At 44.8% G+C, this 21287-nt stretch overlaps 1 protein-coding gene across 1 annotated transcript in view; it reads left to right on the top strand.

The window, feature by feature from the left end:
- The window catches only part of LOC144114281 (docking protein 5-like), a 30884-nt gene extending 12447 nt beyond the window's left edge, over positions 1–18437 (top strand). Inside the window, exons 4-7 of the mRNA XM_077647903.1 lie at positions 1073–1189; positions 6683–6872; positions 8620–8767; positions 11565–18437. Of these exons, the coding sequence (XP_077504029.1) occupies positions 1073–1189; positions 6683–6872; positions 8620–8767; positions 11565–11819 (710 nt within the window). The 3' untranslated portion in view covers positions 11820–18437. The remainder of the gene's footprint in view (positions 1–1072; positions 1190–6682; positions 6873–8619; positions 8768–11564) is intronic.
- The last annotated feature ends 2850 nt before the right edge of the window (positions 18438–21287 follow it).

Here is a 21287-nt window from a genome sequence, read left to right as displayed (position 1 = left end):
CGTGCATCCCCCCTGAAATTTATGTGGATTTATGCAACTGAATGGGAGAGCTTGCCTTCCTCTCCCTGTGCACGTAAAAGGGCGAGCCAGCACTCGCCTTTCAAGAATGCCTTTCTGTTCCCAGTCAGCCGTCTGGAGAGTAGTGTTTCTCCATGCTCGCTGTCAACTCAAGACACTTCTGGCACACAAAAAAGGTTGAACTGCGCAATAAGCATTTTCGAAATCATGCATTTTTCTAACACATGGCCGTTACATGAAAAAACAGATTGCGTTGAAGCTTTCTACAACACATTGAAGTTGTGTTGACTTTCCACAAAAACTGCCACCAGGAATTGTGGAGTCGATCTACATGTGGTGCCGGTGTATTTGTGGGGTGTGAGACCTTTGTGTTGGGCCTCTGACTGCTGCTCGTAATTGCGACTGCTTCATTGTGCAGCTGCTGCTTTTAAGCGATGACTCCATGACACCTGCTATGCGTACGCATTGCATGCCCAGTGCCACCCTGCATTAGGTGTTAGAAAGGAGCACCCATCTCCATGTTTCTTGCGATAGCTCCCCTTCTTGCTCGTGCCTTCGCACTTGATTTGCAAATTTCATGTGGCAAAGAGCGGCTGTGGCAGCTGCAGTCAGCTCAGTCTCATCCCGCGGTAGCGCGGGTACAGAAATCACCAGGTACAGATCTGGGCGCTGTGCTTGCCTGCTAGAGTCTGCTGCCCCGCGCGTATGCAGATACTCCGGCATACGCGCAGGCGCTTAGCGTGTACGCCTAAGAAGTGGCCATGGAATCAGGGTTCTGGCTGCACACGTGCTGCGGCGCCATCCCAAAAGAGGTGCACTGAACCTAAGCTATGCAAAGCAAGCATTCCAGAAACGTTATTCACTCAACACGAATACTTAGATATTTCGAATGCCAAACATTCGGATCAAATCAAATATAGAAGGCTTTACTATTCAACCGAGTATTCAAATTATCTAATATTCATGCGCGAAATTATCACATCCCTCTAGTTTTGTGTTCATCAGTTGTTGTTCTACACTTGTATTGTTGAGACATTAGTGAGTTTTGTTGCAGACCTGGAGGCAGATACCTGGGTGAAGTTGATGGTGCAGGAGTGCCTTGAGCCACAGTCAGGGCTTTCTGCTGGTGAACCTGACATCTTGAGCCCAGGGATCCAGAAGGAGCTTCAAGGTGTGCATTCTTGGTTTTTCAAAAAGCAGGTTCTTTGCTAAGTCTGAATGATATCTTGTTAGTTTTGTGACTTGAAAGAATGTTATACATTCGATCCCAGATATATCGAACCCTGATATATCGAATTATTGCCTATATCGAACAGTTGAAAAGCAGTTGAAAAATCCCCTTGGGAATCTCATGCAAAAGTATAGCGCTGTTGTTTGCGTATATAGAACTCCCGTGCACAGGCATATCCATGTATCGAACTCCGTGCTGAGCTGTGCCCTGGCAAGTGCGCTTCTTTCACCATACACTATCCCTGCAAGTGTGCTTCCCCCATCGCATCCCACCCCCGCAAATGCGCTTCTCCTCACGAAGCTCTCGCGATGTTCCCGTGATCTCGCGCGCTGCCCCGCACTCTGAGAAAGGGGCGTGTGGGTAAAAGGCACATGATGAGGAGCACTTGGAGTGCGATTGGGTGTGAAAGGGAAGCGGGAGGGAGAAACCACGCTGACCGCAGGCGCCTCTTTCCTGTGTTTTGGTTGGCTGACACCGCTGGCGCAGCGAGACGAACGAGGTCAGTGCAGCTTAGAGATGGGCAAAACGGCTCACTTCAGTGAGCGGCTCGGAATGACAGGAGCGAGCCGGGTCTTGGAACCACTCCTTTAAAGAACGAGTGAGCCGTGGTTCTTTCCTTTCCAATCCCTCTCTCCCCAAGTGCGGTGCAGAACAAGTGTTCTGTAAAGAGCGGTGGTTCTTTTGGAGACCCGGTTCTCTCTCATTCAGTGAGCCGTGCCGAACCGTTCAGTCAGAGCCGGGTCTTCTGGCAAAGTGCGTATTGCTGGGTGAGTTGAGATACATTCTGATCAAAACAGTGCTCGCAGAGTGCTTTATGTGTTCTCCTCCCTTTCTGTTGTCCTGCGCTGTTGTCTTCCTTGTTTTCGTCCGTTGTCTGCAAGCGCTGTTTCGTTCAGAATGTGTCTTCTGACAAATCATTCCATAGGTTAAAGCCTAGGTACTTGTAGAATTACAAGCCACTGCAAGGAGCCTCTAGCTAAACTATACAAGACTGACTTGTGACTTCTAATGCATTTGTTTGCGTTTTTGTAAGTTTTTACAAACAAAGGAGTTAGGGCGGTCATATTTCGAGGCCCGCCCTAAGCTTCGATAACAAATGGAGGTAGCCACAGCCCCTGAAGTTTGCCACAACCTCGAGCCCAGGGCTTGGCTAAAAGAAAAACAAACACATAACGAAAATATTCCGAAAGCCCTCTCCTTACGGGAGCCCTTGCCCTTATCGCGTGATGCTCTTTTCCCTCCGCGCCACTCCTGTGCGTCACCTCTCGAAGGATGACCAGATTTTTTTCAGCTGTCAGGAGCATTAACCCACTGGCTCATCGTGGAAATGTCATGGCAGAGGCCCATGACGCTTTGGCGCCGTCAAGAATGCCAGCAAAGGAAAGGGCCCGTCGCGGAACACGTGGCAGTTCGCATATTTCCGCAGAAGCGGCATGGAGATCCGTTGCCGTGGGAATGTAGCACCGGAACGAGCGGCGCAACGTGCTCATTTGTGTGCACCACGCTTGCTTTCTTGGTGCGCTGGTGGATGTGCGTGCTAGGAGCCTTCGGCCGTCACAGCAATGCTGTCAAGCGGACAGTGACTCCTGCGTCTTTGTCGATGTTTGCGGGGGGGGGCTGGTTGCGACTCTTGTGTACACAGCCGAGGGGCTGGTTGCGACTCTTGCGAGGAAGAGTGGGAATGCAGTTGCTTTCTTGCACTGCCAATAGATGGTGCGCAAATCGCACCCGGTTTAAGACCTGAGACCGACTCTGACAGAACGGTTCGGCACGGCTCACTACGGCTCACTGAACTAGAGAGAATGAGCTCTCCAAAATAACCGGCTCTCCGAAAGAACCACCGCTCACTTTTACTGAGCCACGGCTCACTCGCTCTCTAAAAAGAGCGGCTCAAAAGATCCGGCTCGCTCCTGAGCGACCCAGCTCTAGTGCAGCTTGGGCTTGTGGTAGTGTGGAGACGCGGAGCGGTGCGTCTTTCGATTCGCTTTATTCCTTTTATTCACGAGGCCAACGCGAAGGCTTGAGACTCGTGTGGTGCAGTGTGTTTTTCTTTTTGCTTTTGGCATGTGTTCCGGAGCCATGGGCGCGAAAAAACGCAAGAATTTGGATTTTTCAACAAAGGCGGACATCATTCGATGGGTGGAGGCTGGCGAGAAAAAGTCGTCGGTCGCCGCGGCGTTCGAAATTCCTCGCAACACCCTGAGTACGATCCTCAAGAACAAAGCCGATGTTAAGCTGAAGGCAGTGCTGTCCAGTCGCCCTGGAGCGTGTCATGTGCGCGTCCCATCCTTTGGCAAAGTCGAGAAGGCATCGTACGCCTGGTTTTTTGAGACACGTGCCAAGAACGTACCTATTGATGGCCCAATGCTCATGTAGAAGGCCAAATGGTTTGCTGTGGCCTTCGGAGAAGAAAGCTTCACTGGTGGCACTGGTTGGCAGCAGCGATTTAAGGGTCGCTACAACATCGTAGGAAAGACCCTTTCGGGCGAAAGTGAGGCGACTAACACAAGTCACATAGAGAAGTGGAGCATTTCGCCGTCGCAAATATTCAGCGCAGATGAGACGGCACTGTTTTGGCAAATGCTGCCAAACAAGACTCTGCATCTGAAGGGCACTGCCTGCCATGGTGGAAGAACAGCAATGCGCGCGTATCGATTTTGCTTGCTGCAAATATGGATGGGTCATGCAAACTACGGCCGTTTGTTATCGGAAAGAGCAGGTCGCCACGCTGCTTTAAGAACGCGAAAGGCCTCCTGGTTCGATGCGTGTCCAATAAGGAAGCTTGGATGACACGCGATTTTTTCGTTGAGTGGCTACAGGCATGGGATGCTGAAATGGAGAAGTCTGGCCACAAAGTTTGTCTTCTTCTTGACAATTGTTCGGCCCATCATGTCGTCTGCCCATTAAAGCAGATCACCCTCAAGTTTCTGCCGCCAAACACAATGGCAGAACTTCAGCCTCTCGACCAAGGCATTGTGAAAGCGTTTAAGGTTGGGTACAGACGATGACTGGTGCAGAGGCTCCTAATCAACCTTCGATTAGAAATCTAACTCAAGGTGGACCTCCTCGGAGCCGTTCAAATGCTGGCTGGTGCTTGGAACGATGTGAAGAAAAGCACAATTGTGAACTGCTTCCGCAAAGTAGGCTTTGTGGTAGCTGCAGACGACGGATGTCTTGACAGTGAAGACAATGACGCTGGATGCCTGGACAGTGAATTTCGCGAGCTCTCGGCATTCCTAGTCGCCATCCCTGGCGGCGTTACAGCATGCGATTTCGTCAGCTTTGACGATGGTGTGCAAGCTGTAGCGGATCGCGCTGATGCGGAAATTGTGGCTGACATCGTGGGTGACGAGAACGCAGACTCGAGCAGCGGCGAAGGTTCCGACGAAGAAGACCAACCACCATGCACTGACGCTGAACTTGCATCAGCTTTCAGCGTGATGATTCGCCGCTGTTGTGGCACAATGGAAGGAGCTGGCCTTTCTCATTTGGACACTGTCAACAAGCTTGAGGACAGCTTAATGAACTTGATGGGGCAGAAAAAAAAGCAAACAAAGGTCACAGATTTTTATCTTCCGAAATAAAGTGCTCTGGTCATCGTGCTGTGTTTTTGTTTTTTTACGCACCTTGGAGGCACAGATCAGTAAGTTCCCGTTAGTCACAACATCGGGAAACTGCCTTGAGATGTGTGGAGTTGTTAGAGAAGCTTTTGACATGCATATTTTATATTTCGAATTACCGATATATCAAACTATTTCGCGATCCCCTTCGAGTTCGATATATCCGGGATCGACTGTATTTCAAATGTTTGCACTCACTCAGTCTGCAACTTAACCTTCTAATTGGTTTTTAACAAGCCTAGTTCTTCTGTGCCCTACTTTTTCCAAAATATTCGTGTGTGGCTTGTCTGGGTGCAATGGTCAACCACCACCTCAATGTTTTCAGCAAGGCAGGCTTGTGCAATGCTTCGATTCCGCTTCTCATAACAGATGTCGGGACAGAGTTTTTTTCACCATGAGCAGCCTGTTGTAGTTTGCAACGTTTATTTAAAAATGGCCTCTGGTAGTGATCACGACTACCATGTACAGTACCACTTCTATTTGAGGTTGCTAGCATGCATGTGATGCTGAGCCGCCAGCCAGCAAGGAAAAGCAGCATTTCTTCTTCCACTTATGATAACAGTGACCTTGTACAGATGTTTACAGCTGTTCTTCAAATAGAGCATTTCCGGTAATGAAAATTGTGAAGGCTGCATGGATTAGGTTATTGTCACTGTCCATCAGTGGGTAAAAAATATAAGGATGTACTACACCGCTAGTGTTGTTATTCTTTTAGTTTATGGCAAGTTTCTTTTGCTAAAACGTACTTGCAAGGTGCCTTTACTATGATACCCATATTTTATCATTTATCATTGGCAAACAGGAAAGGATGTAACAACTGAATATGGAGTTTAGTGCATGGTTTTCATTGTGTTTGAAAGTCAGTTCATTGTTTTTAAGCCCTAAAAAGTATTTGCTTTCATTCGCTAGAGCAGGGGTTCTCAAACTAGGTTCCAAGAAACCCAAGGAAAGAAATCAGAGGAACACTTGGGTTCCTAAGGTTGCATTTTCGGGCTTCTTGGGCACTCTAAGCCACTCATGCCTCTCCCCCACCATTTCTTTGCTCACCTTTTTGTGGAAACTGGCCATGCTGTAATATTTCACAGCACATTGCTTCATTGCTACAGCCTATCATTATTAATTTAATGTACACATGTTTTAAGAGCTGGTGCATCTGTGTGCTCTTTTTTCTTTTTTTTTTTTTCTTGCAAGCTTGTCTAGCAGGAAGGGGTAAGCGCAAAGATTCAGGGGCCACCTTAATACTTCTTGAAAACTGGTGGGATTCCCAAAGGCCAAAATATTTGATAACCCCTGAACGAGAATATTGATATTCACCAGGGCAGAAAGCATTCTAAGGCAAGGAGTTTATTTATATAACAATACGTTGCTGTCCTTACTCGCACCCCTCCCGGCAACACAATATGACTATTCCAGTCTGCTGTTGGGCGGTGTCAAGCTTTTTCATGGTTGAATTGTGCGAGTTTTTCTCTTTGCTCCTGATGTGCTATCTCTTAGACCATGCGATGCCAAAATATTGAGACATATGTGCTAGTGAAGTTGCGTTGTGTGTTAAGTGAAACCAAGTCTTAATGTGTGAATGGTTGGCAGTCAATGTGAATGGTTGGCAGTCTTTTTCCATCTTATATAGATGCAAGCACGTCATGAGAGAATTTATGTAGCTGGTCTAGTTAGAACTACGTATCTGTGTTTCCTCATGCACATTGTTTTTGTGATATTCTCACCATCATAACAAAAATACATATAGGTGATATTTGTGTAGTGCAGTTGTGCAGATGTTTTTGTAGCCTACATGATGCATAATTGTTTGTTACAGAACAATTCCATGTATACTTAGTACCAAGCCCAAAGCTGGACGTGTTTGGAGAGTGCTTGCTACAGGTCACCCATGAGCACATATACCTTTGGGATCTACTGAGCCCTAGAACCAAGCTTGCTGCATGGCCCCTTACTGCACTGCGACGCTATGGCAGTGACCCAGCTAAGTTCACCTTTGAGGCTGGCAGGTAGGTTTTTGCATGTTTTGTTCTCTATCTTCCTCAAACCACAGGACAAGAGCTACGCTTGTGGTGTCAAGCTTAAAGCACCCAACGTTACTAGAACAAACTGTTTCACAGCTCTGCCTGGAGAGGTGTCCCCGGTGGCGGTCGCACGAACTAGTGGTGCTGCGCTCGAGTCTTGCTTCCCCGCCGCCACCAATGCCGCTCACTGCCATGGCTCATGCCGTAGCCACTGCTGCATCTGTTCCGTAGCCACTGCTGCTGCTGTTCTTTGTTCTTTTATTTTGTCTTGGTATACCTTTTTTTAGTAGAGACAGCTGCTGCGGTGGCTCAGTGGTTATGGCGCTCGGCTGCTGACCTTAAAGATGCGGGTTTGATCCCGGCCGCGGCGATTGAATTTCGATGGGGGCGAAATTCTAGAGGCCCACATACTGTGCGACGTCAATGCACGTTAAAGAACCCCAGGTGGTCGAAATTTCAGGAGCCCTTCACTACGGCGTCCCTCATAGCCTGCACCACTTTGGGGCATTAAACTCCCATAAACTAAACTTTAGTAGAGACAGGTGGACACTTTGATTGAGAAATATTACTGAATTTTCTTTCACAAACCACAAGGCACTGCTTCTGTGTGGGGTTGTCAACCTCAGAATATGTCCCTAACACTGCTGTCAATGTAGGACAGTTTCGAGGGAGAGAGAGAAAGTGATTTGAGATGTTAATGACAACATTTGGTCTGGAGCTGTGGTTATCTGTTACGAATGAGCAAAGTGCCCCTTGTGCATCAGTAAAGACTACTGAGGAGCCCATGGGAGTGCAGGTAGAAGCACTGGGACAGTGAAAGAGAAGTTACGTTACTAATACAGGGCATGAATTAGGCTTGGATTGTAGGTAGGCACAGAGGAGCACTTTAAGAAATATTTTAATTTTGCATATTTGACTTGTGAAAGGAAGCTCAGCTCCACCATGAGGCTTCTCTGAACAGCAGGAGCTTCATAGATCCTGAATAACTTTTCAAGGCTCCAAAGGATTTGTGGACAGTTTTTTGTAAAACATTATTCTCTGGGTAGCACTATGCCACTGGTAACTTCCTGTGGGGCTCATCAATGCCATCAGCCACCCTGACTGAAAATAGTTGTGGCACTCATTGTCTGTGTCATTGATGTTCTGAGTCTTTGCAGCATTGTGTGAGGTGGCAAGGTTGCTGTTGTCTTTAGCATGAACAGGGCTGCATTCAGGCTGTTAAGAATGAAGGGAATCTTGTCCCAATTTAAGTTGTACTATTCGGTCTGCAAGTGGTGTTGCTTGAAGGTTATGGACAACAGGAGCAAGTGACGGGCTGCCAAAACTCTTTTTCATGGCCTTGATAAGGCAACACAACAGAGCAGAAAAACAGTTACACGATGTATTAATATTAACCCCGGAATGCCTGCTGCTGAAGTGATATGCTTTGGTGTGCTTTGTGGCAATAAGAAATCATAAACCTAGCACAGTGGCACCTCGAAATAGTCACGTCGTTTGTGGCCATTCCTCTCCTTCCCCTTCTTTGTTTTTTAATCCAGGAAGGAGGTTATCAAATTTAAGCTTAATTTTTTATAACAAAAGCTGGGCCTTTAATGGAACTAAGTTCAGCTTTCTCTACATCAGGTTTTACGGGAATTTTATGGTGCACTTTCTTTGTGATCTTAGGTGAAACTGACATTTTTTCTTTTTAAATTACCTGTCGTATTAATAGATACGTTGTGACATATTGTAGGCACTGCGCCACTGGAGAAGGCATGTTTGTGTTCCATACCCTTGAGGGAGAGAAGATCTACTGCAAAGTTCACCAGGCAACACTGGCCATTGCTGAAGCACATCATCGTTCCAGGCGACTGCAAGCTGTGCCTTCAGCCCCGCCCCAGGTAGCATTCTTTATGCGAGTTTTCTCTTGGCGTGAGCCATTATAGGGAGCACAGGGGAGCTGAAGTACGTCCAAGGTCACCAATTGGAGTGGCCAGGAGAGAAAGATGAGATAACAAATGAAATGAGGCTGTTGCTGACAGAGATTTAAAAGAAAAGATAAACGCAGCTAGGCCTCCTGTTGCTCTCTATTGAAGGGTTCTCTATTGGAGCCCCCCCCCCATTGTTGACCCCAAGCTTAGCTGTCCTAAGGTCTCCTCGTTTTGGCTGCACTTTTTGCACTAGTTCACAAAAGTGCCGTGTCAGTGTAGTGCCAGTTCTTGCGGCGCGAGTGTAGCCCGACACTAGTGCTAACGACCTGGAAGATGGTGCCGTGTTCTTGCATAGCCCCTCAGCCATGCTTCCCTTGAACATTCTGAGCTTGCATTATGATTGTATAACAGTAAAGCCTCAATAATTTGAACTGAGTTAATTCTAAATCCTGGATAATTTCAATTTCTGTGGTCCTGTAATTTCTAATGTGAATTTTACTGGATAATTCAAACTGGCGGCTGCACCAGCCTGGTTAATTTGAAGGTCTGGAGCGCTAGGGGGGGAATGCCGGATCACGATTTCGCCACAAATAGGTGAAATGACCGCCCCTCAGAGCCGTGTACCAGCGCTGTAGAGCAATGCCGATGCTTGGTATGCGATGCGCCCCAGCCCCAGTACTCGGGTAGTGGGGCTAGTATGGCTTGTGGACCGCCGAAGGACACGCCTGCAGTGAAGTGCTTCACTGCAACGCAGCTGTGGATACCGGTTTCAGAGTAACATGCTCTCGGCTCTTTGTCAAGCCGCAGCCGGACCGGAGGCAGTGGTGTGCGCTCTCTTCGCTCCTCTCCAATCCGGCAGTGGTTGTGGCAACATCTAGTGGAGGCGCTGGCATTCAAGCACCTCCCACCCCTAGCAGTACATGGCAGCCTCGGTGTGCGTCCCGCGATGCAACCATTCCTGTTGTGTGCCCGTGATGGCGTGACTGCACCTAACGCCGGCCTGCGCCGTTTCTTTAAGTGGCGTGCCATGTCTAGAGGGTTATTTTCTGGTATCTCTGATTACTTACCGTGCTGCCGCATATGAGTCGACCGTTGTAGAGAAAAACGACCATCCGAAAATCGGGACTCAATCCATATGTGGAGCCGACCTATTTGCAAGGTCTAAAGTAGTTCTAGAGCAGTGGCGGGTAATATACGCCCCGTGCCGATGCCCATTCCTTGCAGAACACATGGGGCTGGCTCCATACGTAAATAAAAAAATTGGTCCCGCTAAAGAGAATTCGAATTGTGCGCCATTTACCCAACTCGTTCATGCCAGTGGTCACTTCCTCGGACGAGCAGCAGGTAGCGCGAGAGAAAACTTCTGATTACTTTCTATAATCTCCGGGGTGTGCGTTACGCTGGAATCCGGAGCTGCAGGACCGTTAGCAGTTCGGTTTACTGCTACTCAGTTAGGCCATATGCGAGTGCGGAAGGCTGGTTGGAATGCCGTTTTTCACTTTTGATCTCCATTGGCTTCAGACTACTGACATGGTGATCACATCGTTACATGTTTACTGCTGTCAGTTGCATGCTCGTTGCAATGCTATCCTGGAAACTACAAAATAAAGTGCGGCGGCGGGACGAAGCAAGGAAGAAGGGGAGGTGCGCGGTTGTCCTATACTTAGTGTGTACTTCTTTTCCCTCTCTCTTTTTTTTTATTTCGGGAGGGTTATGAGTTGAAGGGTTGACTTCTACACAGCAATATACGGTACTAGCAATGTTTGTCCAATGAAGATAGTTCATTCCGCAACAAAATTTTTGCCTCTGTCTCATTTTTGCAGTGCAGGGTTAACTCTAAAACCTAGTGAATTCAAATATTTTTCGTGGTCCCAGTGACTTCGAATTAATGAGGTTTGATTTTTTTATGCATGTTCAACCTCCTCCCTCCCATAATATTTGTGAAAATGTGTTAAATTAACGACATGTCATTTCTTCTGATGTCAGCTACAAAGCCACTGCGGTGGCTCAGTGATTATGGTGCTCGGCTGCTGACCCAAAAGACACGGGCTCGATCACGTCTGCGGCTGTCGCATTTTAATGGAGGCAAAGCTCTGAAGGCCCATGTACTGTGCGATGTCAGTGCACGTTAAGAACCCCAGGTGGTCGAAATTTCCGGAAATTTACAGCGTCCCACATAGCCTGAGTCACTTGGGATGTTAAACCCCATGAAAGGATGTCAGTGACAAAAATAACATTAAAAAATAATGTGTCTGCTAACACACTTACATGTAAATGCTCAGGTCCATGATTCATGTGGGTAAGTGAAAACTAGGGGCCTTAATGGTTGTATATCCAAAAATCTTTAACAGCATCCAGTTGTACTTTTTAAGCAGTTGTGTGTGCAGCGTTTTGTGGCACCACGTCCTAATGCAATTCTCCTAAGGAAAGCCTCAAGAAGTAATCTATACAACTCCTTTTTTCTTCGTGAAAACCTTGCAGTGATAAACTTTCATTTCTGCTTAAGGATTCAGAATTTGATGAGTTGGAATGGGTTCATGTTTGCACAGAGCGGAATAACAAGGACAAGAAAAAAGGGATGGAACAGGTACTGTAAATGCAGTACTTTTGACGAAAATACATTGTGCTTAAAAAACTAACCTTTAAGATGTTAAGGGATTTTTCCCAAACATTTTGCCATGGCAACAATTCATTTTTGTTCTCCTTTTAGCCAGCTGTCACTGTTGCTTGGAGCTCCTTCTAACAACCTTGACCATTCTGTATGCAGAGCCTGATCCCACCTACTGGCCCAGCATCTGTGCCATACCGCAACTCCACCAGTCCTCTGCAGCAGTTCAGCTCGTCTGAGAACCTCCCAGGAAGCCAAGATAGGACCAGCCATTCACTGATGCCTCTGCGAGATATGCCTACTACTTCACAGTCTTTTGATGACATCCTAAACCCCCCACGGGTGTCCACTACTGTCGGAGGAGCCTCACGCTGCAGTCTGCGCTCCCATCTGCTCCAATTTCAAGCACGCTGATTAGTGATGCAAACATGAGTGTGTGGCTGTGCATGTGTCGGTGATGTTGGCCAGCAGAGCAGCTGAAGCTGCGGACATGTGGATTAGGCTTCTGAAGTTCACAGCAACGAAGAACTGCTTCAGCATCTTCAGATGTGTCCTTATCTTTGGGGTGGGAAAAGAATATTCATTGCAACACAGTGTGTACATGCATGTGTGTGGGTGTGCTTGTGTGTGTTTGTGTGTGCTTGTGTGTGCATATGGCTTCACATGTATTTATCCAGCGTGTGCACCAAACTGTGACACTGGAAAAACTTTCATTTTGTGGTGTGGAGCTTTTTTGTTTTTTTCTTTGTTTTCTGTGAGCTGTAGAGTTGTGTGTTGTGGGTGCTGTGTATGGTCTGTTGAATGTAGCTTCTGTAATCGATGGATACCTCAGGTGCAAAAGCACCAAACGTGTCTCTGGAGATTGTCTAAAACAGCTGCGGGCACATGAGTGGGCATGTTTATGAGAAAACTTGTCACCCTTCTTGAACTTCAATTTTCTTCAAACAAAGCATTAGTGTTGTATCTTTATGTGCTGCAAACGGCGGTGCACATTGTTCATTTGTGTGACTGCACATTTACCTTTATCAGTTTACATAATAGCACAGTGGTAATGAACCATTCCCAAAAATGTGTGTGCATGTATATGCATAACCACTGGTTGACTTGCATGGAAGCACATTTTAACTTTAATTTTATTGTATTGAAGTGGAAAGTAACTTGTTGAAAGAAATTAATGACTGTGAACACAGAAAGTGTAAAATCTGGTACATGGTTGTGCATTTTTTAGGTTTTTACTTTTTTATGTGTTTTGGCATTTATATTTATTTTAACTGCTAGATATATGAATGTTTTGGTTGTTCTTACAAGGTTATTTAATGGCCTGAACCTGACGTATATTCCATGGCATAGATAAAACAGGTTACTGTAACCGGACTGCATGAGCATAAGATTTTCAGGATCAGTGTGTTTGTTGTTAGCATTTCCCAGGTTCATGCTATTATGTATTTATCTTTGTCTGTTAATCCGTTGCCATTGCTCTGGCGTGTGCTTTACTAGCAAGATTCGTAATGCTCAAGGCTACATTCTGCATTGCATCTCAATCGGTGCATGCTGCAGACTGTTTTTCTTTATTGCAGTGTAAAAAATATGTACTGTTAGTAATGGCTGCAGCTTAGCTGAAGTTTGAAATTTGTCCTTTTAGCAAGGCAGAAATGGCTGGAAAGAAGCAGTGTGACAGGAGCCTTTCTTATTTGCCTTTCTTGATGTTCTTGCATTACACAATTGTGTCACCTCTGCTATCAGTGCTGAGGATTGCTGCATCTGGTGCAGATGAACACGCTTCTAAATGTTCAAATGCACTACTACTTTTAAATTCCTTGCGGTGTTGAAGAATGGCTTCTATCACACCTGTTTCTTTGGTGAACTGTTGTTTGTACCATCATTTAATTGTCGTACAAACGCATGAAATTTATTTGATGGACGTTAGTTTTTGTCCCTGAATCTTAATTGCTTTGTTGCAGTCAGTGTTTTTAGACTCGTATACTTTTATGTTTGTTTGCTACGTGCTGTTAAAGTGGTTTTAACATATTTCATGTGAAGCATGGTGCCCTTGCCATACCCCCAAATGATGCAAATGCAAACGCAGTACTAGATTTTCTCAGACTGGCTACGGTAAGATGAGCAAGTTGAATAGAAGGACTAATGTGAAATTACTGGTTTAACTGTGTTAAAGTAACTATGACAAGGTCTCATTTAAATTAGAGTAATTCCAGCAGTTCTCCAATGTTATGTGTTTGTTTTATATTAGTTCATAGACAAGAAGGCCTGTGTGAGACCAATACGCTGTTAGCATTCATCACTGCTGAAAAGTGTTGAAATTGCAACGACTGTTTACATTGTGACATATTTCTCCCAGTGTCTAGCGAGAAATTCTCTGAAAGCTCATTAAAGGGAAGGTGAAGTGTTTTTTCCTAGAAATTTGTTGAGATTGCCATTTGATGTGTTGTTTGCTCAAGCATGACTATCATGCATGAATAGAGCAAAACTACAGAAGACCCACGTTAACTCGAATTTCCATATCTTGAAAGTATTTTCGTATCACGCAGTAGGCTTATCTGAAAAGGTTTTCACAAAGAAATTCAGTTCTCAATACCTGGCAGGTGAAAACTTGAAAAAAGGGCCTTCACCAAGCAGTTTGCATGGCCCACAGGTCACGCCGTGAATGAACAAGCGTGTGCTGGCATGATGCTTGCCAGCACTCTGTGCCACTTTGTACTTCACGTGATTCCGCTGCCAACAGCCAACACCCTTGTGTGCTGTCTCCACTGCCTGCCTATAAACTTGGAGCAAGAACAGGGTCCGTTTCCCAGGGCAGCGGCTGCTGGGCAGACAAGACAGAGGATATGTGAAATGGGCACCGCAAACGCCACCCCGCCCCCCCATCATCTCCCATGGGTAGGAGTGTCATCTGAACCGTTGTGCACTGCAGCAGAGGTGGCAGTGGCCACCGTCGCATTATCAAAGCAATCACGCACTTCTAGCTCATGCTCTTTGCCTATTGCATTCATTGCGCTGCTGTACCACGACACTGCACTCCTTTCATTGTAACTCAGCTTGGTTTGCATTGTGAAGTTAGCATAGCAAAGTAAAGCCAGACAGATTGTTTAAATTTTTACACTGTGTGATTAGTAGACCGAAAATATGGGTTCTTTAGATACTTTGCATATCTAGAAATTTTTCGCAGTTTTGACAACTTCGAGTTAAAGAAGGTATACTGTACATTTCAACTTCTTTATATAAAAATGTGGGTTTCGATCCCCAGTGCTACTGGGTGCCCACTGGATTCCAATGGGTACTCTTTCCCTTGGCCTGGTGCTCAGCTTCTCTGCGATGAAATTCTTGGAAAAGGAGTCTCTGACCCCATGCCATGGTGTTCTTTGGCCAAAGTTGCCCTTAGCCCATTAAAATTCATCACCATCAATTGTCTGAAAATGTGTGACCACAACCCTGCCCCACGCATTGACTAGGTGCTGCTGCCTGCAATTGGCTACAAGTGTCTTGTCAGAACTACTGTCTGTACCAAGACTAGCAGATGAGGTGCAGCCTGCTGCCTTGCAGTGATGGCCATGCTGACTACAAACTCTGATAGTGAATTGTTTTCAGTGTCTGAAGGCAACTGGAATTTGCCCGTATGCTGTTGAGCCTCAAATTCTCCAAGATAGCGTGGCGAATGTGGGCAGCGGCAGTGACACGATGCCAGCTGAAAATGAAAACAGTGTCTCATCAGAAGTCAATTGGTACGTGTGCATGTTTTTCACAGCTTTTGTGCAAGAATGGAGCGAGAACAAGTCTGAATGCATTTCAGCTACTGGATATTTGCTGGAATGAAACAACGTTGATTGTGTCTTGGTTGTCTTTTAGCTATATCTGTTTCGTTTTGGCTTTATGTGACAAAATAGCAGCGTTAAATGCACAAAGAATATGCGACTCCTTCCAGTAGCTCATTGGCTCTGGTATTTTTCAGCTCGTCAAGAGTTTACACATTTGATTCCAGGCGTGGCAGCCGCACTTTGATAAAGGCAAAATACAAAAGTTCCCGTGTACTGAAACTGTGTACCCTGCTGTGTATTCTTCACAAAAGCTGCTCTGTGTAGGGGTAAAATGCTCCTTTTTTGAGCAAAAGACTGATTGCGTTGGGCATCAGTTGACTTGACTTGATCAAGAACGTAAACGTTGTTTAAAACTAGGGGTATCATTGTCACGAAAGTGATCCAAGCAGAGCAGTGTTGCACAAGGGCTTCAAGGTCATGAACGCCATAAGCTACTGTGCTACTATCTTTTCCCTTTGAGAGACTTAGTGAAAGAAAGCAGCAGCACTGCTGCTAACGTTTGTACAGCCCAAGGCTGTACTTGCCAGATAACTGGCATGACAGGTCTGCCTCTTGTCTTGGACTTGCACTTCTTTCACTCCCACTCTGCCACCACACTAGGTTGGTGTGGAGACGAAGAAGAAACTAAGCCAGCCGCAGGTGACCATGGGCTATGTTGGAACAACGAACACATGGAAAACATGGTCAGCAAGGGTCTGTAGCACTCGCGTCACCTGTTCATTTGCTATCTGCACATCTCCACAGTGCTTTCCATGCAACAGGTTACAAAGAGTGGCAATTTTAATCTGCAATTGCATCTCACCCAGGGGTAGAATTGAACAGATTTCATTCTGAAGATAAGTTCCTACATGTGGGTGCTGGTGGCATTTCAAATCCCACGGACTCTCCATCTTGCATGAAAATGCTTCTTGTTTTTGGCTTTAGAACAAACAGTTACGCTACATTGGTAAGTTTCATACAGTTCCAAGATCTACCTTGTGCTAGAGCTCGAAGCAATTCATGTTCAAATTTGCTTTTACCAAGGAAGCATTGGCATGACATGAACTGTGCACTTCATGGCATAAACATGTATAGGGCAAATACTTCATTACATATTAAATTCAAGCTTGTCCACAGAAAGTTTATGCACTTCGCTATATGACATGTTGGTGACTTCTCTTGCTGATTGACAGTAGTAACAGTTAGGGATGCAACAAGCTGAGCCTGCTAGAATATGCACAGTGTGTTGCTATATGTGCTGTTATCCTTTGAACAGGAGTGAATAGGCAATAGTGTGCAGTGTTGTACAAAATGGATTTTTCCTTCTTGCTTCCTGTGGTCACCATATGGATGGGAAAGGGCTTGTGTTGCTTCATGTTGAGACCATGGTTTCCACTTGCACCACCTTTCTCGAAATGTTGCCAGGCCATTTTATGGGCTTGACTGCAGTTGTAATTGGGCTATGTAACGGCCCCTTGTGACATCAGTGGTCTACACAGCAAGAATGGCTGTCGTGCTTACTATTCATTGCCTCTAGGTCCCAGTAAACCATCCACTGACTGCTCTAAATATGGGCACGCTGACCTGGTAACTTTAAATAGAGATGGTATGGCCTTTTGAGCATGTGTATGCCTGTATGTGAAAATTCTGACTAAAATTCATTACTGCCTGGTTGGCCATAATCAAACTGTACACTGTAACTAGACGGTATTTCCATGGTCAGAGCTTTTATTGACTGAATTCTTCACATTCTAGCGGGTTGCCTCACAGGTGTGCCTGCCTGCAGATTGTCACGGGTTGCAACGAGTTTTCCGAATTTGAGCTTTACTTTGACGCTTGTTGACTGCCGTGCTTTTAATTTTTTGGTCAAGAGTGGTAATTGAAATATGGCAGAGCTTTCCATGTAGGTTCAACGGCATAATATTGAACATAACTGTGTGTTGTGCTAGCGGGTTCATCAGAGAGAAAAGTAGGGCTAATGTATTTTTTTGATATTAATGTCACTTGAGGGAAAGTTTTTATTTTACAGTAAATTGAAATTAGTGAGACAGCCCAATAGGTCATGCATTTTGTATTGGCTTTGTCCTTTGTGTTTATTTTTCCTTAACAAATACATTTACATGTCCTGACGGTGCTTACAAATTCCAGCTTTGTATGGGGGAATGTAATTACTTTTTATTAATATGTATTGTCCTCAGTGGCAGGTATTCACTGCAGATAACTTTTTTAAAAGTTGGCCTGGTATGAACATGTTAATAGTGCTTACCATTCAGCTAATGCTATATGTTGTCTTGTGGTTATTAAAGAAGGAATGGAAGACAGTCATACTCTGCCGTTACCAGTCTGTTTTGAGAAGCTGTTTAATAGGCAACATATGCTTTAAAATTACCTTTGTACACATGGGAGCAAAAATGGTATACACCATGTGAAGTTTAATTTGCCCCCGTCACTGTGCCATGTCCCAACCACATCAGTTGTCGAAATAGGCGTGAGATGAATGTTTTTATCTGCAGGCATGTCAGTTTGCTCGTTGTAGTCCATGGTGCTCCTACCTAGTGAAAACACCAAAAGGAGTTGCCTAGCAGTGATCCATGCAGCAGCACTGCATAGCACCACTTTTTCCCCCGGCTGTACATCCGACGCACTGAACAATGGATTATCTGTCTACTGACTCATATATTTATGTACAGGGACCACTAGCCATGATGATCACCATGAGTTTCTTTGAGGATGAGCTTTTTGTTCTCCAAAAAATTAAGTTCAGTCTGCATGGAGGCCATGGTTCTCATTGAAAATAACTTTTATATGACTTAGCATTGTTAATTTTATTCCAAATATGCACCGTGAGCCTAAATGACAACTGTTTCTGGTATCTGTGTAGACTTGTTCTTAATTGTTATTTCTTTCAAAACAAGATTGCTGCAAACAGGCAGTTTAAACCCCAAATTGTGAGTTGCTAGAGATGCTTTAAATATTAACACAATCGGAGAACTTTGCAGTGAAGTTTGAGTGCACATAGTGATGGCAGTTTGGCACGTTATTTAATCCAAATTACTGCATATTTTTATACGGCGAATGTTTTGCTCATGTACTTATTTTCTGCTTCAAGAATGAAAGTTTTATTCTGTTACTCCCTACCCCTTTGTACTGGACTCGTTACATGATGCATTGTACAGGACAAGAAAACTTGTTTGCACAATAAATAATTCTGACATGATGGTCAGCTTATGGGTGCATGTAGATTTGTTTTTGTGGAGGTGATTCATTCTAGACCAGATTAGTGTGTGTAATTGCTTGATGCTTGTTTGTTATAAATGGCTTATCTAGCGCCAGTACACTAAAGCAGAGCTGTGACACAGAATCCCAAAAAATGTTTGAATGACCTCGTTTTTGCCATACTTGTTGGGTACATTCTTGATGCTTTATAGCAAATCATATAAGCAGGGTTTTACCCTGCACATAACTTGGATATGGGAGCTAGCATGCAAAACCTACCTATATTACATTGGCTGCAATGTAAAAGCATCACTTGAGGACCACGTTGGCTGTGAAACTACATTATTTTACATGATCCTTTTTAATCCAGTGATGTACTAGGCTTGTATTAGCCTGTAATAGGGCTGTCAAGTGAATGAAAAGTGCATTTTTTTTCTATATTGCTTTTGTTTTGATAATACATGTGACTGTAAACCAAGAGAGGAGGCTACAGGTTTTGATATTTCAGAACTCTTAAATGGGCTTTAAAATACCCCCTTGGCTTGTAGGGTTGCCTATGCACTATGGGGAATGATGTCCTGCTGTTCCATTCAATTTTTTTCTCTGAATTGAGACTGCTAAGACGTGAACCTGAAATGGTTCAGTTAATTTCCAACATACAGAACACAGTACTGACGTGTAAAAAAATGCTCATGCAATGACATGGTTAATTCATCAAACACTGACAGAATTAATTGACAAGAGTATCTTTCATGAAGCACAGTTGCAATTGCGGTTATTATGCACACTTAATCAGTCTTTTCATATAGCTTGCAAATTATGTTGGGAAAAATAAACGTGCAGTTTTGGAGTTCGATGTCTTCATTCAGATGCATATATCGAAACCCAGACAACACAAATACATTCTCAGGACGCCCTGAGGATTAATGTTTGAGGACATTGTGTTGTCCTGAGGATGTCCCCTACTGATCCTGAATAATTCCTCACATAGTCCTGTTGTCCGATCTTAGTATGTCCTCAAGGACCTTCTTAGCCCAGAGAATGTGGGTCATTACAATTCATAATTACTGCAGGGAATGTGCACAGAGGCTGTGAAACAGCTTTTTTTTTGCTTCATTTGTCTTGGATTCTAGCAAACAAATTATGCGAAAGTTTCGCCATGCTCAAGAGTGGTTCGTTTGCCGCATCTCTTGGTACATACAGCTTGTTCTTCATGTAATCTTTTCATACAGCGACAACTACAACTCTTTCAGGAGTTGAACTCTGCCACCTCAGTGCAAAAGCTACTTGTACTAATGGCCCTAAAATCTAAACAGTCCAACCCCATCAGAAGCATGCACTACATAAGAACAGGTTAAACCAAAATATCTTAAATATCTCTTCAAGACATATAGTTTCTTTAGTCGCAATGGTTCCCTTCATTATATCGCTATTGTACACAAGTAGCTTTTAATAAACCTGCAGATTTAATGAAAGCCAAAAAGCTTGTGTTATCTCAGTTCAATGCCATAATATTGTCCTGCAATAGGACGTTTGCAGGACATTTGAGAAATTTTCATCCTCGAGTCATCCAGCGACATACAAACTGAGGACATCTTCATGAGGACGTTTGGTCGTAACGCACTGAAAAAGTACTCAGAATGCCTTTTCAGGAATGAGGATGTTCTGACCATTTTAGGGCGTTGTCAGGACGTTTGGTGAGAAACATCGGGACCCTCCAGAAGTTTTGAAGACCTTGTGGATATGTTTAGAATGTCCAATAGAAATGCCTACAGTTTGTACTGCTTAACACATATGCTGCATGGAACAAGAGTAACGACATTATGTAAATGCCGTAGGTATATATGTAGCAGTGGCTGCAGCAGCTAGATCTGCTTATGCTAAGAATTAAAGGCACTAAACCAGCCAGGTCCTAAAGATAGATGCAAGAAAAAAATGGAGCTTCAGGAAACTTACTTGATTTGATTGCTAGCACATATATAGACTCGCGTTTTTGTTTCTTCATAATCGGTGATTGAAGTAACAACCTCGCTGGACAAAAGGTCCGAATGTTCCGAAGGTCGGAAAGAATTAACGAATGGCGACCGAAAATCTGCCAAAAAAAAAAACCGTTCGCATCGTAGTAAATTTATTCGGTGAAAACATGGGAGGTGGGCGTCTGCTTTCGAGGTCAAACTGCGCAGCAATGGCGATTTTTTTTTTTTTGCAGTTCTGTCAGATGCTGCATTGTCGGGAATGTCAAAGCAGAACTTCTTCAAAATGCTCCATCATGAACCAATCATGCGCGCAACCTGGACACATTTCTTGTGTAAATAGCTTGTGTATGTTACCTCCCCCTATCCTCTTCCTGTCCCCTCACCTCTCATTTTATTTCTCCATTCTGCCTGCTACCCTTTATTTCTGCTGCCTAGCTCAGGTGTTTCAGTATCGATGGCAGATGCCGGGGCTAGCAAAAATCTTTTCCTTTTTATTATTTTAATAAAACCACTTACTACTACTACTACTTCAAAAGGGTAGACGCTTCAACTGCCTCACCCGCCGCGGTGGCTCAGTGGTACGTTAGTGCGCTTGGCTACTGATCCGTAGTTCCCGGGTTCGAACCCGACCGCGGCGGCTGCGTTTCGATGGAGGCGAGATGCTAAGGCGCCCGTGTGCTGTGCGATGTCTGTGCACGTTAAAGATCCCCAGGTGGTCGAAATTATTCCGAAGCCCTTCACTACGGCACCTCTTCTTTCACTCCCTCCTTTATCCCTTCCCTTACGGCACGGTTCAGGTGTCCGCCGATATATGAGAGATACGGCGCCATTTCCGTTCCCCAAAAACCAATTATTATTATTATTATTATTATTATTATTAT

Source organism: Amblyomma americanum, chromosome 1, assembly GCF_052857255.1.
Source record: "Amblyomma americanum isolate KBUSLIRL-KWMA chromosome 1, ASM5285725v1, whole genome shotgun sequence".
Classification (NCBI taxonomy): Eukaryota; Metazoa; Arthropoda; class Arachnida; order Ixodida; family Ixodidae; genus Amblyomma; species Amblyomma americanum.
The sequence above is the reverse complement of the archived record's forward strand: the minus strand, read 5'-3'. Positions and strand labels throughout refer to the sequence as shown.